At 43.2% G+C, this 23,336-nt stretch overlaps 1 protein-coding gene across 2 annotated transcripts in view; it reads right to left on the bottom strand.

The window, feature by feature from the left end:
* PDGFA (platelet derived growth factor subunit A) overlaps positions 1–23,336 on the bottom strand; it is a 61,264-nt gene that overhangs the window by 14,386 nt on the left and 23,542 nt on the right. For both annotated transcript variants that reach the window (XM_079954049.1, XM_079954050.1), the window contains exons 3-4: positions 8,687–8,791; positions 7,027–7,214 (exon numbers count right to left, since the gene is read on the bottom strand). In XM_079954049.1, the coding sequence (XP_079810175.1) occupies positions 7,027–7,214; positions 8,687–8,791 (293 nt within the window). The remainder of the gene's footprint in view (positions 1–7,026; positions 7,215–8,686; positions 8,792–23,336) is intronic.

Here is a 23,336-nt window from a genome sequence, read left to right as displayed (position 1 = left end):
TGCTCTTAAAAAAATAATTTTGTTGGATGCTAACATTGGGAAAGGACTGGAACAGAGCAAGGTATGGAATGGACAACTGCGATTTTGACTGCTACACAGAAAAGGCCAATCAGAACATCACCACCAGCGGAACGGCGTGACATCAACATGGAGCCACCATGACAGCAATAATAATAATAATAATAATAATAATAATAATAATTATTATTATTATTATTATTATTATTTTAAAGCATTCACAAATGGGGCATTAAATAAGGAATGCAAAGAACTATTCTTCCCGCTCCACTGGTTCCAGCTGCATGACCTGGCCCATTCACCATGCATGTACCATCTGAGATGAATATTATGATACTGGAGCAATACAATCCAGCTTTCTAGGGCAGTTGATCCTGCTCATTTGGCAGCATTCTCCAGCAACCAGCCTAGGGAGGAGAGGCTAGCACCATGGCACCATGTCCCTGGCTCAAGACAGGCAGTGCATTTGACTTCCCGATGCTCTCGTCAGTCTCTTGGCCTCTGCTGTCCTTGCATCCTACACAGTGACCTCTCCACTAACTGGATAAACTTGCAGTCAGAGGGGGCTTATTAGGGAAGGCGCGATGATCTCACCATCTTGTCAGTAAAGCATGGGTGAGAAATGGAGGTCTTTTTCAGTGTCAACCCCAAAACAGGGCCTTTTACATAAGCTTGACATCATGGAAGCAGAACAAGGGAGCCTCTCAACTCCGTTCTGGGAATAAGCAAAACAGATCCCATCCTCCAGCCCTCGCCACCTTCTGTGTGACCCCCAAAGAGGATCTTCTGGATTATGATACACTCAAGCCATTCATCTCCGCAACATGGGAATTCCCAAGAGCTTGAGAAACAATTAATTATATCAAAGAGAGAAAGAGAGTACATCTGACGCAGGAGGAAATAAATATGGGTTTTCTTGTTTGGAGACTACGGGTGTGGTGTGGTGGGGGTCAGGCAGCCCTCCTCTACAAAGAACACACTGCTCCAAAGTGACTCCTCGTTTTTAATTAACGTTTTGAAGGGGGAGGATTTTCTCAAGACCTCTGGAGCACAACGTTTAAAAAACAGTGGGCATGGGTCACAACGTGATGTCACTTGTTAATCTAAGCGGCTAACACCAGCAGATAAGAATTATCCAGTTTCTCAAGAGCAGCGATGATTCAAATCCAAAGAACTATACAAACAAAAGGGGGCTTTAAAAGATTTTACAGGCAACTCCCCGTGCGGTGTGTTCGAGTCATGGGCAACCATGCACATACGCACTGCCACAAAATAAATCAAACCCCAAAGTGGCCCTCAAACAGTGTGAAAACAGCTTCAAGCAATCCCATGAGCCTTTTCCATTGCAATCCCACGAGCCTTTGCACCAACCTTTGAGGTCTGTGGAGGGTTGGAGTTTGGAGGAAGTCTAGTAAGTGCTGATGGTTTTTGAAAGGGTTTTTACCAAGGTGTGTTTCCAGAACTGGACATCAGTGTCCAGACTGAACGATGTCGGTTCCAGACACTCCTTCAGGTACAAAGGGCTGAAGCCATTTAGGGTTTTAAAGGACAGCACCAGCACTTTGAATTGTGCTCGGAAACATACAAAGAGCCAATGTAGACCTTTTAGGACCAGCTTTTTGTATGTTTCCCTTTTTCTACTGTTGGGGAAATTCATGCTCTGCCATCATGAGCCAGAGCAAGTTGTGTATTAATGCTGACCCATGCGTCAGGTAACAAATGCTCACCTATGACTAACCGGGAAGATGCTTTGAAGCAAAGCTGCTATTGCTTCCCAGAACCACATGATTTCCCAGGACCCAGGAAATTCTTGGCTATAGCACTCGAGTGATCTGGTTCTAAATGCCTGCGTTTCCGTTCTCAAGCCCAGGGGTCACCAAGCTTTTTGGCCCAATGGGCACATTTCAATTTTTGAGAGCGTGCTGCGGGTGCCAGTCAAAAATTAGCTGCAAAATAATTGATGGGTGTGGCAGAACACAAACCTTACCATGGGAAGTGAGCTTTGCCCTGCTGGTCCTGATCGTGGAGACCACACTTTATTGACTACACACACACACACCAGGGCCGGATTTAGGTTTGATGAAGCCCTAAGCTACTGAAGGTAATGGGGCCCTTTATATGTCCAGCTGTCCTTTGTCAACAACAGATTGTCACTGTTTTTTGTGTTGAATATATGCTATGTGGTAATTTATGGATCTAATTACATTATAGGAGCCAACACAACACAAAATACTGTTGCTGTATGTAGGTTTTACCTTATATTTTAGAAATGTACATCCAGGTTTTTTTCTTTAAATGTTTTTGCAGCCCCCAAGAGAGTGGGGCCCTAAGCTACAGCTTGTTTAGCTTACACACACACACACACAGAGAGAGAGAGAGAGAGAGAGAGAGAGAGAGAGAGGGAGAGAGAGATGGATGCTGTCTAATACTAACAGGGAGCATTCCTCAGTACCTGGAAAAATATACAAGGTGGCTGCAATACACTCTCCTTTCACAGAAGTTGCTTTGAAGGCACCGGCACAATTCACCCCATAACTTTCTTTCTAGGACAGCTAGAGACTTACTTTTTAAGAAAAGAAAGAAACTTTCCCAAGCATCATGGCACCCGCTGACTCCTAGCTGGCGCCCCCTGCTCTAAACATTTTCATGGCACACTGCAACTTCAGCAAGAACCTCCAGCCTCCCCCACCCCGAGCAACTGCCCCCAAAATGCCTCAAGGAGGCCCAAGTTAAATGATGCTCAGAGCTAACCAGTCAACTCTGGCAAGTCAAAACCGCTTACAGGCTTATCTGCAGTGCAGAGTTACCTTTGAGGACCCCAATCATCTCTCCGCATCAGAAGGAGCAACGCAATCTCCATCCACCATAAATACTGCTGCAGCAGGCAGCTCATGTTTGCTAAACAGCTGTGTTTGTTCTTGAGGCTGCAGGTTAATTAGATTTGTCTCTGATCCTCCTTTGCTTTTAAAATTAATGTTTGCCAAGCGTGTTGAGGAGCTATATATATGTATTTAAGGACTCACTTGAAAATAGAATTGGTTCCGGGAAGCCTGATGAAGGTTGAGTGCAGCAGCAACATCTGAATATCAAGACTGCACTGCGCCCTTTCCCAAAGTGGTTTGTTTTCAATTTAAGATTAACACAAGTGGGTGAGAGAGAATCGCAGAATTGCTGAGTTGGAAGATGCATTTGGATCGATGTGGTGCTGTGCTACCTTAGTTGCAAAGTAGCATTGCTTTCTCCCAGACACACCTGCCCAGGTATTTTGAATCTTCTCCAGAAGCCCTTCTATAGGTTCTTCCATTTATTTAACTGCCAATGCTACTTATCAACACAAGTTATAGGACAGGACAGGATAGGGTATCCTGAGTACAACCCCACCCCCCACCCCAGCCTATGGAATTTTGTCCTGCAGGAGATGCATATGGCCTCTTCAGCAAAGGTGAGTAAATACATATCTTTTCACCTAGACTTTCAGAAAGAAATGAAGATTTAGGACAGGGTTACTAAGAGGACCACTGAAGTATTTATATGACGAATGAACAACAACAAATTTGGATTGTTACTTTTTAATGTTTAACTGATTGCTTGCTTCATCTGGAATTTTAATTATAATAATGTTTTATTTATATCCCGCCCTCCCCAGCCAGGCTCAGAGCGGCTAACAACAGTAAAAGTAACACAGTTTACATATAATCACAATCAATTAATTAAAATACATATTAATTTGAATGTTGTGGTTTTAATAGATTGATTTGCTTTGTTTTGGTGGTTTTATCACAAATTGTTTTTGGGTGGGGGTTTCTTTTAATGGAAATTGCCCAAAGAACTTATACAAATGTAATAAAGCAAGTAGAAGATTAAAGAAAGTAATCAGATGATAGCAATCTCCAGGCTATTAGGAAAGGAAACACAAGTATGTGTGGGCAGGTGAGATAGCTATATTTTATAAGCTATTAACCAGGGAAGTTCAATTACAAATGTCTCCAGCTAAAAAAAAATGATCTTGGGGAGCAAGTGCCCAGGACCATGGACAGCTGCTGCTGCTGCTGCTGCTAGCCAGAGGTTTAGATGCTCCTGTAGATGGGCCAGTGGTGTGACTCCGTATAAGGCAGTCCACACTTCTATTGAGAAAACACAGCAACCTGGTCTCCTTCCTGACATAATGGCTTTCTATGTACAGGGAACATTATTGTGCAAAGGTGAATTCTATCATATTGAAATCTTGGCACCAATTTTAAATAAAGGAGTTATCAGCGCCAGCTGAAAAGCCTACCTATTTGCACAGCAAAAAAGGAAAACAACCCAGGCAGGCAATATCTTATCAATTACTACAATAACATTTGCTCCAACAAAATTTTATCTTGATATTTTTACTGGAGCTTTTCATGTTAAAAAACTTCCTTCCCCACTGATAAAGCTCTTTCACAGGAACTTACTATTGTATGAAATTTGCTTCTCTGTTATATAATACAGATTACCGGTACTTATCTATTTCGCATTATTCACTTCTTCAGCTATACGTCTGCACAAAACATATACATAATAGCTCCCATCAATGACCAGTTTTCCTCATTCATAAACCCAAAGATCCTAGACTTGTTGCTGACCCGATGAGGAGCACTAAGTATACATGTGCTGACACTTAAAATGTGCAGATTAAATTAATAAAGTTGATACAAACCTCTTCCTATTCTCTTTCATACAAAACAACACCGGTATTCAAAATATATTTGAATGAATACTTTCTTTTCATAGCTTTTATCTATTTGCCCAGGTCTTGGGAGAAGTTTCCTGAATTTGTTGTTTATGTGTTTTACTTTTCATGGAATCATAGAATTGTGAAGATGGAAGGGATGTGTGTGTGTGTGTGTGTGTGTGTGTGTGTGTGTCGCAGATGCATTGGCAAATGGGTGCTGCTGATTTGAACCAGCATAGAGTTAACAGGGAGACCAAGCCCAACCTAACAAACAAATACCACTCATTTCCCAAAATGTCTGTTTGATAGATTGTGGCAAGCAGAAAAAATGGATTTCGCCTAATGAGTAAATGTGGAATCAAACCATAAGGAATCTCAAATCCCAGGAGATGAGAATATATGAAACACATTTCTCTCCCACCAGCAGATCAAAAGCACTGTATTTCCACAAATAAAAGCCCAATTTAGCCTACATAATATTTAATTAAGGAAACATGACTGTACAAGGATTTTTACATTCAAAATGTCCCCTGAGTTATTTTATCATTTAAAATCAAGAACAAGGCTGTGGGAGTTTGTGGGAAAGGCATAATCAGGCCTGTTTGCTTGTTAATGCTATTTAGCATTCCTACACATTTGGGGTCATAACTGACCCTAGAGGGGGATAAAACAAAACAAAAAAATATTTTATTTTTTAAACAAAACACCACCCCTAATCTGTGCCACTTCATTCTTTACATACTTCCCTGCAAAAAGGCAAAGGATTGTTTAGTGTGTTCCAGGCCACACTCGCAGTGTGAGCATGGATGTTTTAATTTTCAGGGTTTCTCTAAAAGGTAGTAACTTCGGGTAGAACACAATGTTTGAATGCAAAATGTCTTCAGGAAGAGCTGAGAGAGCCTTGTCTGAAAACCTGGAGAACCACTAAGCCAGAAAGACAAATGGCCTGATGACTAAGGGCTTGTTTACACTGACACTTGTCCTGTGTCTAGAAAACTGGGTCCAAAAGGTTTTTTTTGTTTCTCCCACTGCTTTCTCTAGGAAAACCCGCTGTTGGCCACTGAATTGGAACCAATGTCCATCAGACAGAAAAACCAATTGATGTTTGCTCCGATTCAGTGGTAAGCAGTGTATTTTCCTGGGGGGAAATGGCAGGACAAACCGAACCACAGAATTGTTGGAAGGGACCACAAGGGCCATCCAGATTAAGATTCTGATGCTCTACTGACTGAGCTATCCCAACTCAAATGTGGATGAGCCCTCAGCATAAAGCAGCATCCTAGGTTGTAAACAGCTAAATGGGCCAGTTTGCTCTTGCTTATAATGAGAGAGAAACAAAAGCACTGCACACCGAAAGTCACTACACTCAGAGCTCATCCACACTTTATTTGGAAGCATGGGTTTGAGTGGTTTTCTGCTCGTTCCGTACTTTCTAGGCATGTTTCTAAGTGGTTTTCCATTTGCTCCACCACTTTACCCTGGAAATCCCACTCTTTTAACACTGAATCGGAGCAAATCTCTAGTGGAAGTGTGCAAGAGCCCTCATTTATCACTACAACAGCTAACTCGCTTAGCTATTCTTTAAAGTGTTTACCATCAGCACTGCTTGCAGCGCACTTCCAGAAAAAAAAGTTTAACTAAAAGGCAGCTTTCCCCAATTTAGGTGTCATCCAGTCATTTAGTACCACTACTGGCCATACCAACAAAGGGTGATGAGACTTGCAGTATGAAATCAGCTGCAAGTACAGTCACACCTTGGTTCTCGAACGCCTTGGTACTCAAACGTCTTGGCTCCCGAACACCACAAACCCGGAAGTGAGTGTTTCAGTTTGCAAATGTTTTTTGGAAGCTGAACGTCCAACGCGGCTTCCGATTGGGTGCAGAAAGCTCCTTCAGCCAATCGGAAGCCACACCTTGGTTTTCCAACGTTTTCTTCCGGAAGATATTACATTCAAGAACCAAGGTATGACTGTACCCAGGATAAGAAAGGCTGAGCAAAGTTGTAACCAAATGAGAACCAGTAGGAATTCACACTGAGGGATGATGATGATGATTTTAAAAAAAATATTATTCAATTTGTATACTGCCCTATACAGGCAGATTCCGGGGGGGGGGGGGGCGTGTTCACGGGATAAAATCACAGAATACATAACCAAAATCAAAACAGAAACAACTGAATAACCTCCCATGGCTGCCAAGGCGAGAAAAATGAAAACGACAGAATCCGAACAAAATGCTGAACCACCTCTTCCCTCAAAACACCCACCCACCCGCCCTCCCCGCTGCACCTGAGTTCCATTTCTCCTCACCTTGACGCTTCTGTGGTGTATCCGTGACGGCTGGCATTTCACACTGCTGGTGTTGCAACAGCCCGTGCAACGCTTCACCTCCACGCACGGCGGCCATATCAGAAAGTTAGCAGACGTCGGGTCGATCTGACTCCGAGGTATCTCGTATATAACGGTTCGCGTTTTGCAGACGGCAGGAATGGCTTCCTCTGCAGAGGGGGAAATGGTGCACCCAGATAAGCGACGGCCTCTGCTTTGAAACAAGCCTGCCAGCTGTGTACCGGATCCCTGGTCTGCATGTGGCAATGCTAGGGGGAACCCATCTCCCTGCTCTTGCAATATATAATAAACAAGAACCGTTGCAAGCATACTGGGATGTCCTTACATTCTTCACCCATAACAGCATTCAGGACATCATGAACAAAAGGCTATATTGGCGCACTGTACGGATAGCATGCAAGGATATCCTCTATCCAAGGAGATCTCTCCAAAATCCACCATGGGACTGTAGGGGAGTCTATTCTTCCTGTCCTGTGTGAGGTATAAATGATTGTCGCCGTATTTGTGCCTTCTGATCACACCTGAAATAACATACCAGCCTAGCTGTGATGAAGCTCTGCGTTTTGGCTTAAAAGGGGGGGGGGATAATTTCAAATAAATAAATAAATAAGCCAGCAGCACACAGTCCACAATGACTCAGGAACAATAAATGCAAAAATAAAGAGCAAAAGCAGTGCAGCTTTCAGTGGGCAGTCCTGGGTAGCAATCTAGGTCTACCTGATAGCGAAACAGGCTCCAGACGATAGCAATTCTGCTCTGTTTTAAAAGCAGCCTTCTGTTCTGATAGTTCAGATATTATATTTGATCTGGCAGAGGGTATCTTCAGAGCAAGCAGGTTGCTGAACCAGTTGTAACAATGCACGTTCATAAAACACCGCTGTTTAAGGTCAATTAGTACCCATTTAATTCTAACACCCTTGCTTCTGCCAGAACATTACTATTAACAGCACTGTTTATTAGGGTGAAGATTGATGTAATATTTTAAAATAAATTGCAGCGACGTCCTCCCAGCTCCGCAGTTTGTATGATACATTTTGTTAAGTTAAAGGCTGTGTATGATACATTTTGTTAAGTTGAAGGCTGCGTTGGGCATCAGCTTAGCCATTAGGCTTTCCATTATTTAATTAACTCTTCCCAACGTGTTCTCAGGGTTGCACCAGTCTGTGGCTGGCGCCTAATCTGAAAACAACTGAAAGGCACAGACACTGCACTGCATTTCCTAACTCACATTTCCACATGAGCATCCTGCAGAAAAAGAAATAATTTTCTGGATGAGCTACCCCACTAGAAGTAGACTGACTTGTGCAAAAGAGCAGAAAATAAGAATAAAAAAGTGTATGGGGGGTGTCCTCCTTGGGTTTATAACAGGCATAGGCAAACTCGGCCCTCCAGATGTTTTGGGACTACAACTCCCATCATCCCTAGCTAACAGGACAAGTGGTCAGGGATGATGGGAATTGCAGTCTCAAAACATCTGGAGGGATGAGTTTGCCTATGCCTGGTTTATAAGGTCATTTTTCTTTCTGCCCTTAAAAAAAGACTCATTTTTCAGGACCAATCCTTCTATCCCAACCTCGTGGCATTTTTTTTTTAATATATGTTTGGTTTTCCCATTCCTTACCAACACTTCTTTTCCTGCGAATAGGTCTGGGACGATTTTCTTGCCCGTGTTTGACAGAGTGAATGCTATGCGGTATCAAGTTTGTCTCTGACGGATCATCATATCCTAAAAACGAGACAACAAAACAGTCAGCCCTGTTTGTTATTATTTATTTGGTTATTATTTATTTATTTAAAAGAACCTACTTCATTTGAATATACATTTTTCCAATTACAAAGGAGCAATACATTAACCAACATTAGATTAAGCCTTCATTAAGTCTTTTACACACATGCACTTTAAAAGAGTCATTCTATGCCAGAAACAAGAACCACTTTCCTAGGAAATCATCCTTGAAATTATTTGTTTTATATACATCGTTTATACCTCTTCCTTCCAGCTCTACCATTCGGGAAGTGGCTTAGCAGCAATAAACTCCATTACATTAAAAAAAAAAAAATCTAACACATACCTTTCCAAGAAATAATAGGAAACCTATTTTATGTCTACAGGCAAGAAACAGATTATTTGCAAAGTACTTGGGAGTCAAATTCCAAACTAAGGGAAGCAAAATTAACTGCTCTAACCACAAAACTTCAGGATGCAATTCAGGCCTGGAGGCCAGAGATTATTTCCATAATGAATAAACTCTCAAGCTCCAATCAGAATCATCTTTTTTTTCTTTCTAGAATGGTTGAATATTGGGCACTGTATCTGTTTTGCTATGAGAAGGATTCATACTCACCTGTAGTATGCCAAGTTTCATTAAAAACAATAAACATTAAAACATAAAAGTCAAAAATGACAACATGAAAACATAAACAAGACCACAGGGCAAGCAATTTTGTGCGGGCTCAAGTACCCTCTGAAACAGTCATATCTTAACCGGCTAGCTGGGATGCTACCACTGAAAACGTGCTACAATGGAAAGAAGCACTTATTATTATTAATAATCATTTTTACTATTATTTATTAAATTTGCATACCATCCTTCACCCACAGATCTCAGGGAGGTACACGGCATAAAAACACAATATAAAAACACAAAATGCAGAATAAAAACAAAACAATAACCCTCTTTCTCACAACCACATTTTGAATAAAATAGGATATTAATCAGCCAAAGGCCTGGTTGAAGAGGAACCTTTTCACCTGCCATCGAAAGGTTTATTAAAAAATAAATAAACAAAAATAAAAATAAAGGTATATAAGGAAGGCACCAGGCAGGCCTCCCTGGGGCAAGCATTCCACTAGCAACGGAAGAAAAGGCCTGGGCCATATGTCACACTAAGACATGCCTTGGCTTAGTGCAAATGCGCCCGCTCCCAGAAATGTGCTTGCAGCTGCTTTGATCCTCCCCAGGTCTTCCGTGCCTATCTATTTCCTGTTTTTCAGCTTGCGGTTAGTCTGGAGAGACCTGAACCACAAGCCTGGATTCCTACAGCATGCAATGCCAAACCTTAGTCCTAGCAGACCAGCGAGCAGAAAAGCATTTGCAAAGGGCTCTCCAGGAACCTACGCACTGGCTCACTGTAGCATTGCATCACTCCTTTGCTTTCCTTGTCCCATGAGACTAGGGGCCTTCAGGATTTAACCTCCTTCCGTCGGGCCTGTAAGACAGAGCTATTCCGCCTGGCCTTTCATTTGAATTCAGCCTGATCTTTTATTTCCCTTCTCTTCCTTTCCCCCTCCCCTTTTATGAAGATCACCCGCTCTGAGACCCCACAGCTAATTCTCCCCTGGCCTCCTCGCTGGCCCAAGTAGGACCAATTCAGCCAGCTAGCCCTGGGGATTATCTAATTGATTTTTGAATTTTATTGTTATTCATGTTTTTATACTGTATTTTATGCTGCTTTTATAATTAAATGTTATAAGTGTTTTAAATTTGTTGTTAGCCACCCTGAGTCCGGTTTTTGAACCGGGAAGGGCGGGGTATAAATAAAAAATGGTTGCTGTTGCTGTTGTTGTTGTCAATTACCCCAGCAGCTTTGCACTCATGGGACAAAGCCCTGGAAGGTGGGAATAGGTTTGCTTCTTCCTAATGGCTAATTGTGAAGAAGATGCTCTAAACCAGGGGTTGGCAAACTTTTCCGCCAGCAGGCCGGATCACCTGCGCGCGTGAGCATGCACATGCCCCCCCCCCCAATCTTTCCTCGCTGGCTTTCGGAGCCATGGTGGGGGGAGGAGGTGGTGTCTGTGGCTTCCTATTGGCTGCAGGAGCTTCCTGCAGCCAATAGGAAGCTGTGGCTGCATCCCGGAAGTCAGTCCCTGCGCAGAGCTAAACTGGTGCACCGCGTTGGTTTAGCTCCACACGGGGACTGACTGAGTGGACGCCAAGGGACGGTTTAACGACCCCCTCAGGCCGTATCCGGCTCGCAGACCGTAGTTTGCCGACCCCTGCTCTAAACATTTTCCTTTCATCTTGTGGGATGTAACATCACAGAAAGCAGTCAAAAAGTGGACACACAGGGAGATGTTACTCCAGCCAGGTGGACTTCCTGTGACACTGGTCTGGTCCTCCCCCGTGTGACCAGGCAGATAAGTGTGACCCTGTGAAACCCCATAAAAGGGCTGGTCACACAGCCATCTTCCTCTCCTGATACTTTTGCTGTCTGCTGGCTCTCAGCCAGCAGCACATGGGCTCAATCCCCACGTGGGATTAACCCACACTTTCTTCTGTAGCTACAAGCTAAAGCCTGCCTTCAGGGAACCTACTGTGAACTGAACGTAAGTAAACTTCTCGTTACTTTCAAGAGAAGACTGTTGTGTCTTTATTCTTTTTAAGAGGGAATTAAAGGGGAATTGACCAGGAACAAATCCAATCTGGACAAGCTAGACTGGATGCCTTAACTCGAGAGATTCAAATGATCTACCAACTAGCTTCCTGCAATATACAGGGGAATGTACTCTGCTACAAGCTCACTAGGCGTGAGTGAGGAAGAATAATATTTAATCAATATATCCTCTCCTGGTATCCACAACATTCCAACTTATCTCATTATTTAAAAGGCCCAAAGACTTTCTTTTTCATCCTGCAGCTATTGTCCAGTAACCCTGACTCCTCCACCCCATTAAAAAGATGTCATCACAGAGAAATACACAACAGAGAGAACATTCTATCCCCTGCCCATGTTTTTGCATGGAGGTTGGGAGCGGGATATGAGATTGTAGCTGTTTGGGGATATTCTGTGCACCGCTATGCAACTGCATAGTGGATAGGGTGCATCTAAACCTTCTGGCTCTGTCAGTGCTCTCATATGCTCTCACAGCCACCACCCCACCCCTGGGGGAAAAAGAGAAAATAATGGAGTGAGCCTATGAACATGCAACACTTCCCCGAATATAAGGACAAAGAAGGTGAGGCCAGGAAGCACAACTTCTTCTCCCTCTCCACACAGTCATAATCATACGAATAAGAATAATTTATTATTTAGACCCCACCCATCTGGCTGGGTTTCCCCAGCCACCCTGGGCGGTTCCCAACAAAATATTAAAAACACAGTCAAACATCAAACATTAAAAACTTCCCTAAACAGGGTTGCCTTCAGATGTCTTCTAAAAGTCAGATAGTTGTTTATTTCCTTGACATCTGATGGGAGGCCATTCTACAGGGTGGGCGCCACCACCGAAAAGGCCCTCTGAACGGAAATGTGTGAAAAAGCTTGGCTGTTATTGTATGGCCTTTTGCCTGCACAATTTACTCTCCCACCCATACACACACTCGTGATCATTGATACTAGTCAACTGATCAGAATACTTTACACTCCTGAGAATACCCCATTTATTTATGTCAAAATAAATTTAGGTTTAAGGCAACAACTAATGCCCTGCAATTCAGAAATCCCAGATAAAGCATCAGCCAAAGATCATTCAACCTCTGCTTAAAAACCTATGAAGGAAATGTTTTGGACTACTAAGTCACTGATGTGCCACAGATATGCTAAGACAGGCTGGCTAGTAAACATTTCTATGGGCAACTAACTTTTGCAGGCTTCTTTGCAAGGCTCTTATGCAACCTGTCCATAATGTAGGAAATGCCAGCTTCCATATGAAAGCACACAGAGACCATGAAAACCTACGGATTAGGCCTTGTTCCTGCTTCCATCAGCAGCTTAAGGTAAACTTCACAGAAGAACAGGGTGTTCGTGGGAATCCCTCCCAAGAGATGCCAACCTGCAAATTTACTTGTTTAAAAATGTACTTGTTTAGACAGGTATTTGCATACAACTCTCCATAAAAGCTGGGTTTTATGGAACTTAGTGGCACGATTACAGCATGTTACGCTGTTTTACATGAGATTCATATTTTTTATTGTTCTGAGAGTGGCACAAACCACTTTGGTCTTCCTTTTGGAAGTGCAAGTCAGAAATACTGCTTTAAACACAAGAGTGTGTGTCTTTTTCTTGTCTCTTTAATGTAGATTAGATGAGTAAGACTGTCTTTCTTATAGGGAAGGCTCATCTACATCTAGCCTGACATTCTGTTCTCACAGAGGCTAACCAGATGCCCGTGAGAAGCCCATAAAGTGAACATGACTGCAGCAGCACTCTTCTACTGTTGCCCCCCAGCGACTGATACCCTGGGGAAATAATACACAAGCCATCGTGTTTAGTAACCATAATGACTAATGGCCTTGGGTAAAGGTAAAAAAGGTAAAGGACCCCTGGATGGTTAAGTCCAGTCAAAGGCGACTATGGGGTTGCAGCTCTCATCTTGCTTTCAGGCCGAGGGAGCCGGCGTTTGTCCACAGACAGCTTTCCGGGTCATGTGGCCAGCAGGACTAAACTGCTTCCAGCACAACAGAGCACCATGATGGAAACCAGAGCACAAGGAAATGCTGTTTAACTTCCTGCTGCAGAGGTACCTATTTATCTACTTTCACTGGCGTGCTTTCATGACTTACCCACTTTTAAAGTCATCCAAGGCAGTGACAAGCGGGAGCAAATTCCATAGTTTAACTATGTGTTCCGCACAGAAATGCTTCCTTTCATCTGCCCTACATCTGTCCCCAAGGCCGTTTTTAAGTACTGAGGGTTTCCTCTCATCCAAAAGACAACTTAAACCCACAATGCTACTCCTGGAACTGAGGAAGTGCATAAATATATGAAGATGGGACACTATACCTTTAAAGCATCCCCCCCCCCCAAGAATTCTGGGCAATGTAGTTTGTTAAGGATATGGTGCGTATGCATTTGAAAGTTCCTGCTTTTCCAGCCAATGAGATTTTAAACTATAGTCCTTCTACATGCACAGCATGTGGTTCTACCTCTGAGTTATGGGCCCTCTCCAAAACAAACAGTTAATAGCAGTGCGGAAGTGTACATTTATCCAATGTACAGTTATCAAGGAGAGTGTTGAACAAACAAACTCTTATCAACACACATCCGGGGTCACTTGAGGCAGATTTCAGAGGCAGCAACACCCTTTTAGGAATGAGTGGGGCCACCCTTCTTGTTTCAGGAGCTTCAATATTTGTGGCCAACTCACTCTCTCTACACATCCAGGACTTTTTATATACAATTAAATGGGCTCTGAGGTTTGAAACCTAACAACGTTTTTATGATGCATGAAACACAATCACCAAAATCCACTGGTGTGTTTCCTTGCAATATAGCCTTGAAAGTGGGCTATATATTTGATCCTCACAAGATGATTACTTTCTCCACTCCCATGAATGAGATCGCACCCACATTTGTCCTACCACCCTCATGAGTGGTCTTCATTAGTTCCAAGATGCACAGAAGTATATTCAGCAATCATAGAGGGCAATTTGGATCCCAGCCAAAGCTTATCGAACCCAGTTCAAACAGATAAAATTCTCAGTAGCCATGCATTTTTCCACTGGTCCATATCACTCAACTGAAATCCAGGCACGCCTCAGTGTTTGATACTGCAATGCTGGTCTTTGACAGGCTGTGCTTAAAATAAATTGGTTCTGTAGAACCATCCAGGTTGTTCCACATTTCAGCCTCCAATATTGAGCAAATTGTTAAGCCTTCTAGGCTCAGAAGAATACAATGAAGGACTGGAGGACAGCAGATACTTTTAGCACAATTCAGTTAAGCACAGAAGAGGATATCTGCAATCAATTTGGAATCAACACTGGCTGCCTCTTAGCCATCCATCCCAGTTTTAAGATTCTGCTACTTGCATAAAAAGCCTTAAGTAACTCTGGAGTAGGGTACCTGAAAAACAGTCTTCCTCTATTCCAGGGGTCAGCAACCTTTTTCCAGCCGTGGGACGGTCCACCGTCCCTCAGACCGTGTGGTGGGCCGGACTATATGCCCCACAATTCCTATGCCCCACAAATAACCATAGATGCAATTTAAATAAAAGCACACATTCTACTCATGTAAAAACACCAGACAGGCCCCACAAATTACCCAGAGATGCATTTTAAATAAAAGGACACATTCTTCTCATGTAAAAACACATTGATTCCTGGACTGTCCGCGGGCCGGATTGAGAAGGCAATTGGGCTGCATCCGCCCCCGGGCCTTAGGTTGCCTACGCCTGCTCTACACTGCCTGCTAAGGGCAATATGGCTGGCTAATGCAACCCAGGTCATTTTGCCACAGCCTTATTATTATCTGCTTGTGGTTAACACAGAAGCAGGGCTTTCTCACCAGTGGCCCCAGTGTTGTGTAATGCCCTCTCTGCTGAAACAACAGCATCTCTATCAGCGTTGGCATTCCACCAGCTGCTGAAGAAAACTCCTGCTTACGCAAGCATCCTATGCCCTCGAACACCCTGAAGCCCAAATCCGGGGCTCCATCTTCCCATTTTTCTTATCACAAGAGCACAGCGGCCATTTTGGTTGCCGTGATCTCGCACTGCAGTTCCCCCCACAAGTACTTTTTCAGGCAGAGCGCCCAAAAATACGCATTTTGGGGCACTGTGCAAGATCACAGCCCTGAAAAGCACTTTTTTGGAGGGGGGAAGAAATTGTGTACGATCGTGGGTGGAGTGGAGAAGACAGGACCTCAGTTGTCAAACAGGAGGTGGGCACACACTAGAAAGCAAGTATGGTATAACAGTTACAGCATGAACAGGTGAGACCCAGATTCAAATCCTCATAAAGCTCATTGGAGTACCACAGTCCCACTATGATCTCTCAGCCTAATCCACCTCAGAGAATTCTTGGGAGGATGAAGAACTATTTACATGGCCTTCAGATCCTTGGAAGAAGAAAAAATAGGATATAAATGTGAGAAATATATAAGAAGGTGGACTTTAATTCTGGCAGATTTTCAGAATGAAAGCCTGGAGGGCAGTGCCTTGTGATGTTTAATTATCACTGCACAGCACCTAGCATAAATTTGATGATTGCAGCTCCCCCTCTGCACAGTAACAATGCTGCCTCTATAAACTAAACTCTTCTGACTATTTTTAATAATAAAAAACTCAAATAATTTGAGAACAAGAAGCAACTCATTGGGTTTTCCTTTTCAGCCTCTCTGTTGCAGAACCAATCTTTTACAGAGAGCCTTAACCTTTCAGAGTGGCATCTGAAACAACTGCAGACTCTGGGACTGCATCCAGACATGTCCTGTTCCTTAAATAATCCATCCACGTGGTTCAAGGGCCATGAGAAAAAGCAAAGATAGAAAACTTGGCATTTTGCTTATCGGAAGACAATGAAGCAGTTGGGGAGAATGGCCAGGCAACCGAAAGCTAGAATGCGGGGAAAGAGATGGGAGTGAAATTAGCAAGATGCCAGCACATTAAGAGCTCTTATTATCAATGTTGTGGTTTGCAAAAATGCCATTTGCAGCAAAATGGGGAATTTCAACATGACGATGCTTAGGGAATGCAACTGGCTGAGACTGGCTGTGGGCTCAAAGCCGATTATCTTGATGCACAGAAGTTTCATAGGGAAAGTTGGGACAACTTGGTAACAGTTTATAAGTAAAACGAGAAACTAACAAGAAGCCTGAATGTACGTATCTTGTGGGGGAAACCAAACCCTTGTGATTTCTCAAACGTATCTTGTGATTTTGGGGAGTTGATTCATCATGTTGAACATTTTCAACACCTGATCACCCTCAAGTGGGTGGAAGGCTGACTCATCATGCGATATGTTTATAACATGATAATGGGATCATTTATATCTGGAGCAATAAAGCAGCCAGAATAAAAAGCATGCATGATGCAGCAAAAAAAAAAATATTAAGAAGTGAAGCAGGAGCCAATGGAGAGAACAAAAAAATTACTATTGTCATTTTATACACTGGCCATTAACCACACATATCCTCTGGGCAGTTCACCAAAAAAAGGGAAGAACAATCTATTATGAAACAGAATAAGGCAATATGAATAAGGCTGATACAAATATCCACATAAAACAGCATCAACAGCAAAAAAAAAAGCCTTCTAAAAATCATTAAAACGCAGCTAAAAATAGTATGGATTAAAGCACAGTTGCACTGAAGCATAATTTAAAAGGATCAAAGGGTGTGAATCTGGATGGACTATTGAACAATTGAGAAAGCTGGTATGTGGTTAGAGAGAAAGATTAGGGCTGGAATAAGCTTCTGTTCAAATCCCTGCTCAACCATGAAGCTACTAGCTGCATAATTTACTTATATGGTTGTTGGTTTTTTTTGGGTTTTTGTTTTTTTTGCCACGGCACCTCAACGCAGCCTGCCATTATTTTAAACAAATAAACACAGACGGACATTAAAACCAGCATTCAAACAAAAAAATAATAATCGACCTGATCCTGTGGGATCTGCTAATGTTCTTAAGAGCCTCTGCCGGCCAGTATAGTCGATACTGAGGAAGATGGACCAGTGTTGTGACTCAGCGCAAGGCAGTTGCCTAAGGTGACTGTGAGAACAGGACGCTAAGACTAGATGGGGCCATTGGTCTGATCCAGGAGGGCTGTTCTTATTATCTTTCTGTTCATTCATTCCCCCACCTTTTTCTCCAAGGAACTCAATGTGGCATGCATCGTTTTCCCTCCCTCCTAATTTAATCTCAATAACAACCCTGTGAGGTAGGTTAGCTCTCAACAAATTAAAGGTAAAGGGACCCCTGACCATTAGGTCCAGTTGTGACCGACTCTGGGGTTGCGGCACTCATCTTTCTTTATTGGCCGAGGGAGCCGGCGTACAGCTTCCAGGTCATGTGGCCAGCATGACTATGCCGCTTCTGGTGAACCAGAGCAGCGCATGGAAATGCCGTTTACCTTCCCGCCAGAGTGGTACCTATTTATCTACTTGCACTCTGATGTGTTTTCGAACTGCTAGGTTGGCAGGAGCAGGGACCGAGCAACGGGAGCTCACCCCATCGTGGGGATTCGAACCGCCGACCTTCTGATCGGCAAGTCCTAGGCTCTGTGGTTTAACCCACAGTGCCAAATTACTTGCACGTAATTAGAATTGCAGAGGGCAGAATTGCTTCCTGATACAGTTGGTTGAGGTTTAGTTTATTCTCTGGCTGACAGCAGTTCTCCACGGTCTTTCCCCAAACCTGCTACCTGAACTTTTCCCCATCTGGAGACAGCAGAATTGGGAGTTTTCTGCATGAAAAGCAATATTAAAAGGGTCCCCTTCCAGCTCTACAAAAAGAGACACAATACTCAAGCAAAAAGACAAAAGAAGCCATGCTGGATCAAGGATGGGGGTGGGCACGTGTGTGGAGGGGCATCCAAAAATCTACGGGCAGCCAACACCTTTTAGGAGCAACCCAAATGCCACAACAGGTAGTGGGCTTGAAATTTCTCCAGAACTCTTCATCAGGCCGTACGTTGAACAAAGTTGAACGGAAGGGGAGGAAAAGACAGGCTGGGCGCTGCAGCCACAGAGTCACAGTCTTACATTAAGATGGGAACAGGGTGGGGAGACAGATTTCTTTCTATTAGGTGCTGCTAAGCAGGTTTTGGAGGAGACTCTTGAGAGTCCCATGGACTGCAAGAAGATCAAACCTACCCATTCTGAAGGAAATCAGCCCTGAGTGCTCACTGGAAGGACAGATCCTGAAGCTGAGGCTCCAATACTTTGGCCACCTCATGAGAAGAGAAGACTCCCTGGAAAAGACCCTGATGTTGGGAAAGATGGAGGGCACAAGGAGAAGGGGACGACAGAGGACGAGATGGTTGGACAGTGTTCTCGAAGCCACCAGCATGAATTTGACCAAACTGCGGGAAGCAGTGGAAGACAGGAGTGCCTGGCGTGCTCTGGTCCATGGGGTCACGAAGAGTCGGACACGACTAAACAACAACAAAGCAGGTTTCAGACTGCACCTAAGCCTGTCCCAGGACTGCTGGGACTAATGCAGATAAAGGGGGCAGATCCCCCACTTCTGAAATATAAATCCACCCATTAGTAACACATATAAGGGACGCAGGTGGCGCTGTGGGTTAAACCACAGAGCCTAGGATTTGCCAATCAGAAGGTCGGCAGTTCGAATCCCCATGACTGGGTGAGCTCCCGTTGCTCGGTCCCTGCTCCTGCCAACCTAGCAGTTTGAAAGCACATCAAAGTGCAAGTAGATAAATAGGTACCACTCCGGCGGGAAGGTAAACGGCCTTTCCGTGCGCTGCTCTGGTTCGCCAGAAGCGGCTTAGTCATGCTGGCCACATGACCTGGAAGCTGTACGCCGGCTCCCTCGGCCAATAAAGCTAGATGAGCGGCCGAAACCCCAGAGTCGGCCATGACTGGACCTAATGGTCAGGGGTCCCTTTACCCTTTACCTTTAGTAACACATATAGGCTAGGACGGTGCCTTACACCAAGTAATACCCTTAGGCCCATCTCACTACTGTCTACTCTACACTAACAGGCAGGAGCTCTCCAAAATTTCAGCCAGCAGGTTTCCCCCAGTTTGGAGAAGCTGGGGACTGAGACTCATGGAATGAAAAAGTTTATCTACCACAGAGCTATGACCTCTGACTCAACAGGGGAGATAAGCTTCTCTGAAAGACCCATGACTACTGATCTTTACCTGCGAACCACAGCTGTAGGCCAGCATGCAAAATGCTCTAGGGTATTATGTTCAAGTTGGATCTCTATGTGCAGCAGAATTTGATGGGAACCAGGTAGCAGAATGTGCTGTGATACTTCAGAATCATATTATTTGGAACACCAGTTGATATTTGAGATTAAAATTGAAAATCTCTCCTTAGCTGGCTTCTTGAAGTGTGGTTTTGTTTTCTGTTTTTTTGGATAATGTGAAGTAGCATTTTTTTAAAAAATGTATTCAGTGTGAATTCCTCAGGATTCTAGTACCTGATTTCATGGCATTTGAAGCTCAGGTTTCAGTTAAAGCAGGGCAACTGTGATGCCCAAAGGGTATTACCGTTATTAGTCATTTAATTTATTGCCCACCCTCAGGCCCCAGGGCAGGTGACAACAATGTAAAACTCAACACTGAAAACAGATTAAAAGGAACGGGTCAAAAGTAGGGTGGGTCCTAAAAATATACAATTCAGTTATCAGAGGCCAAGATAAACAACATTCGCCGAAAACTGTACTTTGAAGGTGCCAGACCCACCTCTGTACTGAGGGAATTTCATAACTGAGAGGATGCCAGAGAATGGCCTCTTCTGGGCCGCCAACACACAAATTTCTGAGGGCAGTGGAAATACCAAGAGTCCCCTCTGCTGATCTTAACATCCAAGGGGGCCTGTAGGGAAGGAGGTGTTATTTCCAATATCTGGGGCCTAAGTCACTTGGGGTTTTAAACACTAATGTGAGCATTTGAACTGGGCCTTGAACTGGACCTGGAACAACCAATGCAGCTCTTTTAAAAGAGGGGTAGACTTGGACCACACCTCCTAATGCAGCATCTTTCATTGTTGAACTGCTCTTACAACCACCAGTTCCTCCCAGTGTTTAGCCTCCATCCATCTCCCGGTAGACAAAAACCCACGTCTTCCTGTCCTCCCCCTCTGAGTAGGTGGATGGACGTTTGCTTGCCTTATTTTTATTCATGATGAACAGATAGGAGAGTTGGCTGCAGCTACACTACATTCCCACGGCCTGTTTTAATTTCAGAGCTTCTGCAAACACATTAAAGGAGAATGGGTAACATGCATTAAAAATTGCCAAGTGGGTGGCCGTCAAGAAAATGAAGAGAAAAAAAGGAAAACAAAATCAATTACACTCTGCTGGTTAAGAGAGCATGTAATGATCTCCCTGTTTCTGCGCCTTTTTGCTGTCCTAAAACTTTGCACCTCCAAGCCCTTCTTATTTTTAACCCATCCGCATGCAGATTTCACAAGGCCTTTGTATTAGGTCATGCCCTGTTTGGCGTCTGACTTATGTTAACAGCAGAGCTCACACCCAACAGCTCGGTAAACAAACCAACCCCTTTCCTTTTACTTTCTCGAGGAATCACACCCAACCAGAGCCTGCGGTCATGAAATCATTTCATGCCTCAGGTGTACAGTAAGATGAATAGACGCAAGCCAGGTGCCTGCAGTACCTTTAAAACGAACCACATGACTCTCCTGGGGTGGAATGCATCATTGTGTTGTCGTTCTCGTTTCAAAACAAGTTGTGGTTTGGTTGTCAACATGCAGGCAAAATTAACTGCCCCTCCAAGTCCTTAGTAAGCCATGACTTATACACCTTTTCTGAGCAAGTCTTATTATTTTAAGACTTTACCTAATTGAATGTTTGCTTTTTAGTTGACTGCTCATCTGCTTTTAAACATTTTTTTTATATAAAAAAAGCAGTGTGGTAGTACTGATCTCATGTAGTTCCCATAAACCTGATGTGTTTACAAATGCATGGTCTCAATTTCTCACATTTATAAATTCCTCACCTGTAGCCATCCAGGTAGATTTCTGGAGCAATTCAATAAACGAATGTGATGCCATCTTTGTTTCTTTAACTCATTTCTGTAGCAAGAGACCTGTATTTGTTTTGTTGTTATTGTTACTCTATTGTAAGATTTAGACTGTACAAAACTTGATAAACACATTTTTTTATATTAAAAAAATACAGATCTTTTGGACAGTGTCTCTTATCATTGCTAACTGGGGCTGAGGGAGCTGGACTCTGAACTGGACTCCAACGTAGGATTTGAAAGATGGAAGGGGGCAAAATATGTGCCATCACACCTGTGGTTTGGAGTGCACTTCACCAGGAAAGGAGCAAAAAACCCTTGAATTGGTGGTGGTGGTGGTTGCAAGCAATATCAAAACAATGGAAGTTAAAACACTTCAAAAGCTAGCACCATGTGGATTTGAAGTTACAACGTCTTACAGGAGCAACTTAAAACAACAGTTAGATTTATAAAAAGGGTTACTGGTTTTAAACTAAGTCAACATAAATAAATGCCTTTTTTGAGATGCTAAAGGAAACATGACAAACATACAGCTTAATAATAAACCCCTTTCTCAGAGGGTCATTTTTAACATTTCACAGAATCATAAAATTGTAGATCATCTAGTCCAACTCCATGCAATGAAAGAATCTCAACTAGATTGTACATGACAGATGTCCACCCAACCTCTGCTTTAAAAACCTCCAAGGAAGGAGAGTCTACCACCTTCTGAGGGAGACCGTTCCACGGTCAATCAGCTCTTACTGGGACACAAGCTCCTGTGTTTTAACTTGAATCCACTGGTTCAGGTCCTATTCTCTAGAGCAGGTGAAAACAAGCTTGTTCCCTCTTCCATGCGACAGCCCTTGAGATATTTGAAGATAGCTATCTCATATCCTCTCCATCCTCTCTTCTTCAGGCTAAACATCCCCAATTCCCTCAACCGTTTGGTTTCCAGACTCTTGATCATCTTGGTCGCCCTCCTCTGCAAACGTTCCTGCTTGCCAATCTCTTTCTTAAATTGTGGTGCCCAGAACTGTACGCAGTATTCCAGCAGTGGTATTACTACATAGTAACTTCAATAGGCATGGCACAATGGAGAAGAACAGCCAAAACAAAACCAAAAACCCAGGCGATGCCCCAATGAGTTTATAATCCGTATCAAGCCAGCCTCAAAAATAATCAAATGCCCTTATCTTCAGCCCCACCAATTACAATTGGGTCCTATCAGTTAACTAACTAGAGCGTCCATGAACTTGTCTAGTGATTAACGCTCACAGCCCTTATTAATAGTTATCCACACACTGTTAATTATATCATCTGCATGTGTTTCATATGCAGAATTAAATTTTTGAGTTTCTAAAGTAATACATGATGCAATCCTCACTTGGCCTTCACTCTTACTTTCTCCCCAAACCCCAGAACTCAGAGCAAGATGGGCCTTTGGGCCTGATCCAGCAACTAATGTTCAGTTGGGAATCTAGCCCAGTGGTTTTTAAATTACAGTTCTGGAGTCTCCTTTGAAGTAAATGGGACTAGAAAGTGGTTTTGATCTTAAATAGCCTTTAATGATCCACTGTAACATGGGGTTTTTTCTCTCCTCCGGACTTGCGGCTACTTTCTTTGCCTCAGCATACTCAATCATTCTCCAAAGAAAGATGCATTGATTTTTCTCACATAAGATCCTAGCTCAGCATATGAACCTTTCTTACTTAGGGTTTTAAAAATAAACTTTAAAACAATCTGTTAAAAAAAACAAAACCCACATGAACAACCTGATTATTGAATCTCATTGTATTTTAACAACCTCCGTATTTTAAAATGGAACAAATAAAGGTCAAAATGTGTATCATCCATAGGTTCTAAATGTTTCCTACATACAATATCTCAATCCTAAA

Source organism: Podarcis cretensis (genome assembly GCF_951804945.1).
Source record: "Podarcis cretensis genome assembly, chromosome: 14".
NCBI classification, from domain to species: domain Eukaryota; kingdom Metazoa; phylum Chordata; class Lepidosauria; order Squamata; family Lacertidae; genus Podarcis; species Podarcis cretensis.
Note: the sequence above shows the minus strand (reverse complement) of the source record. Positions and strands in the feature narration are given on the sequence as shown.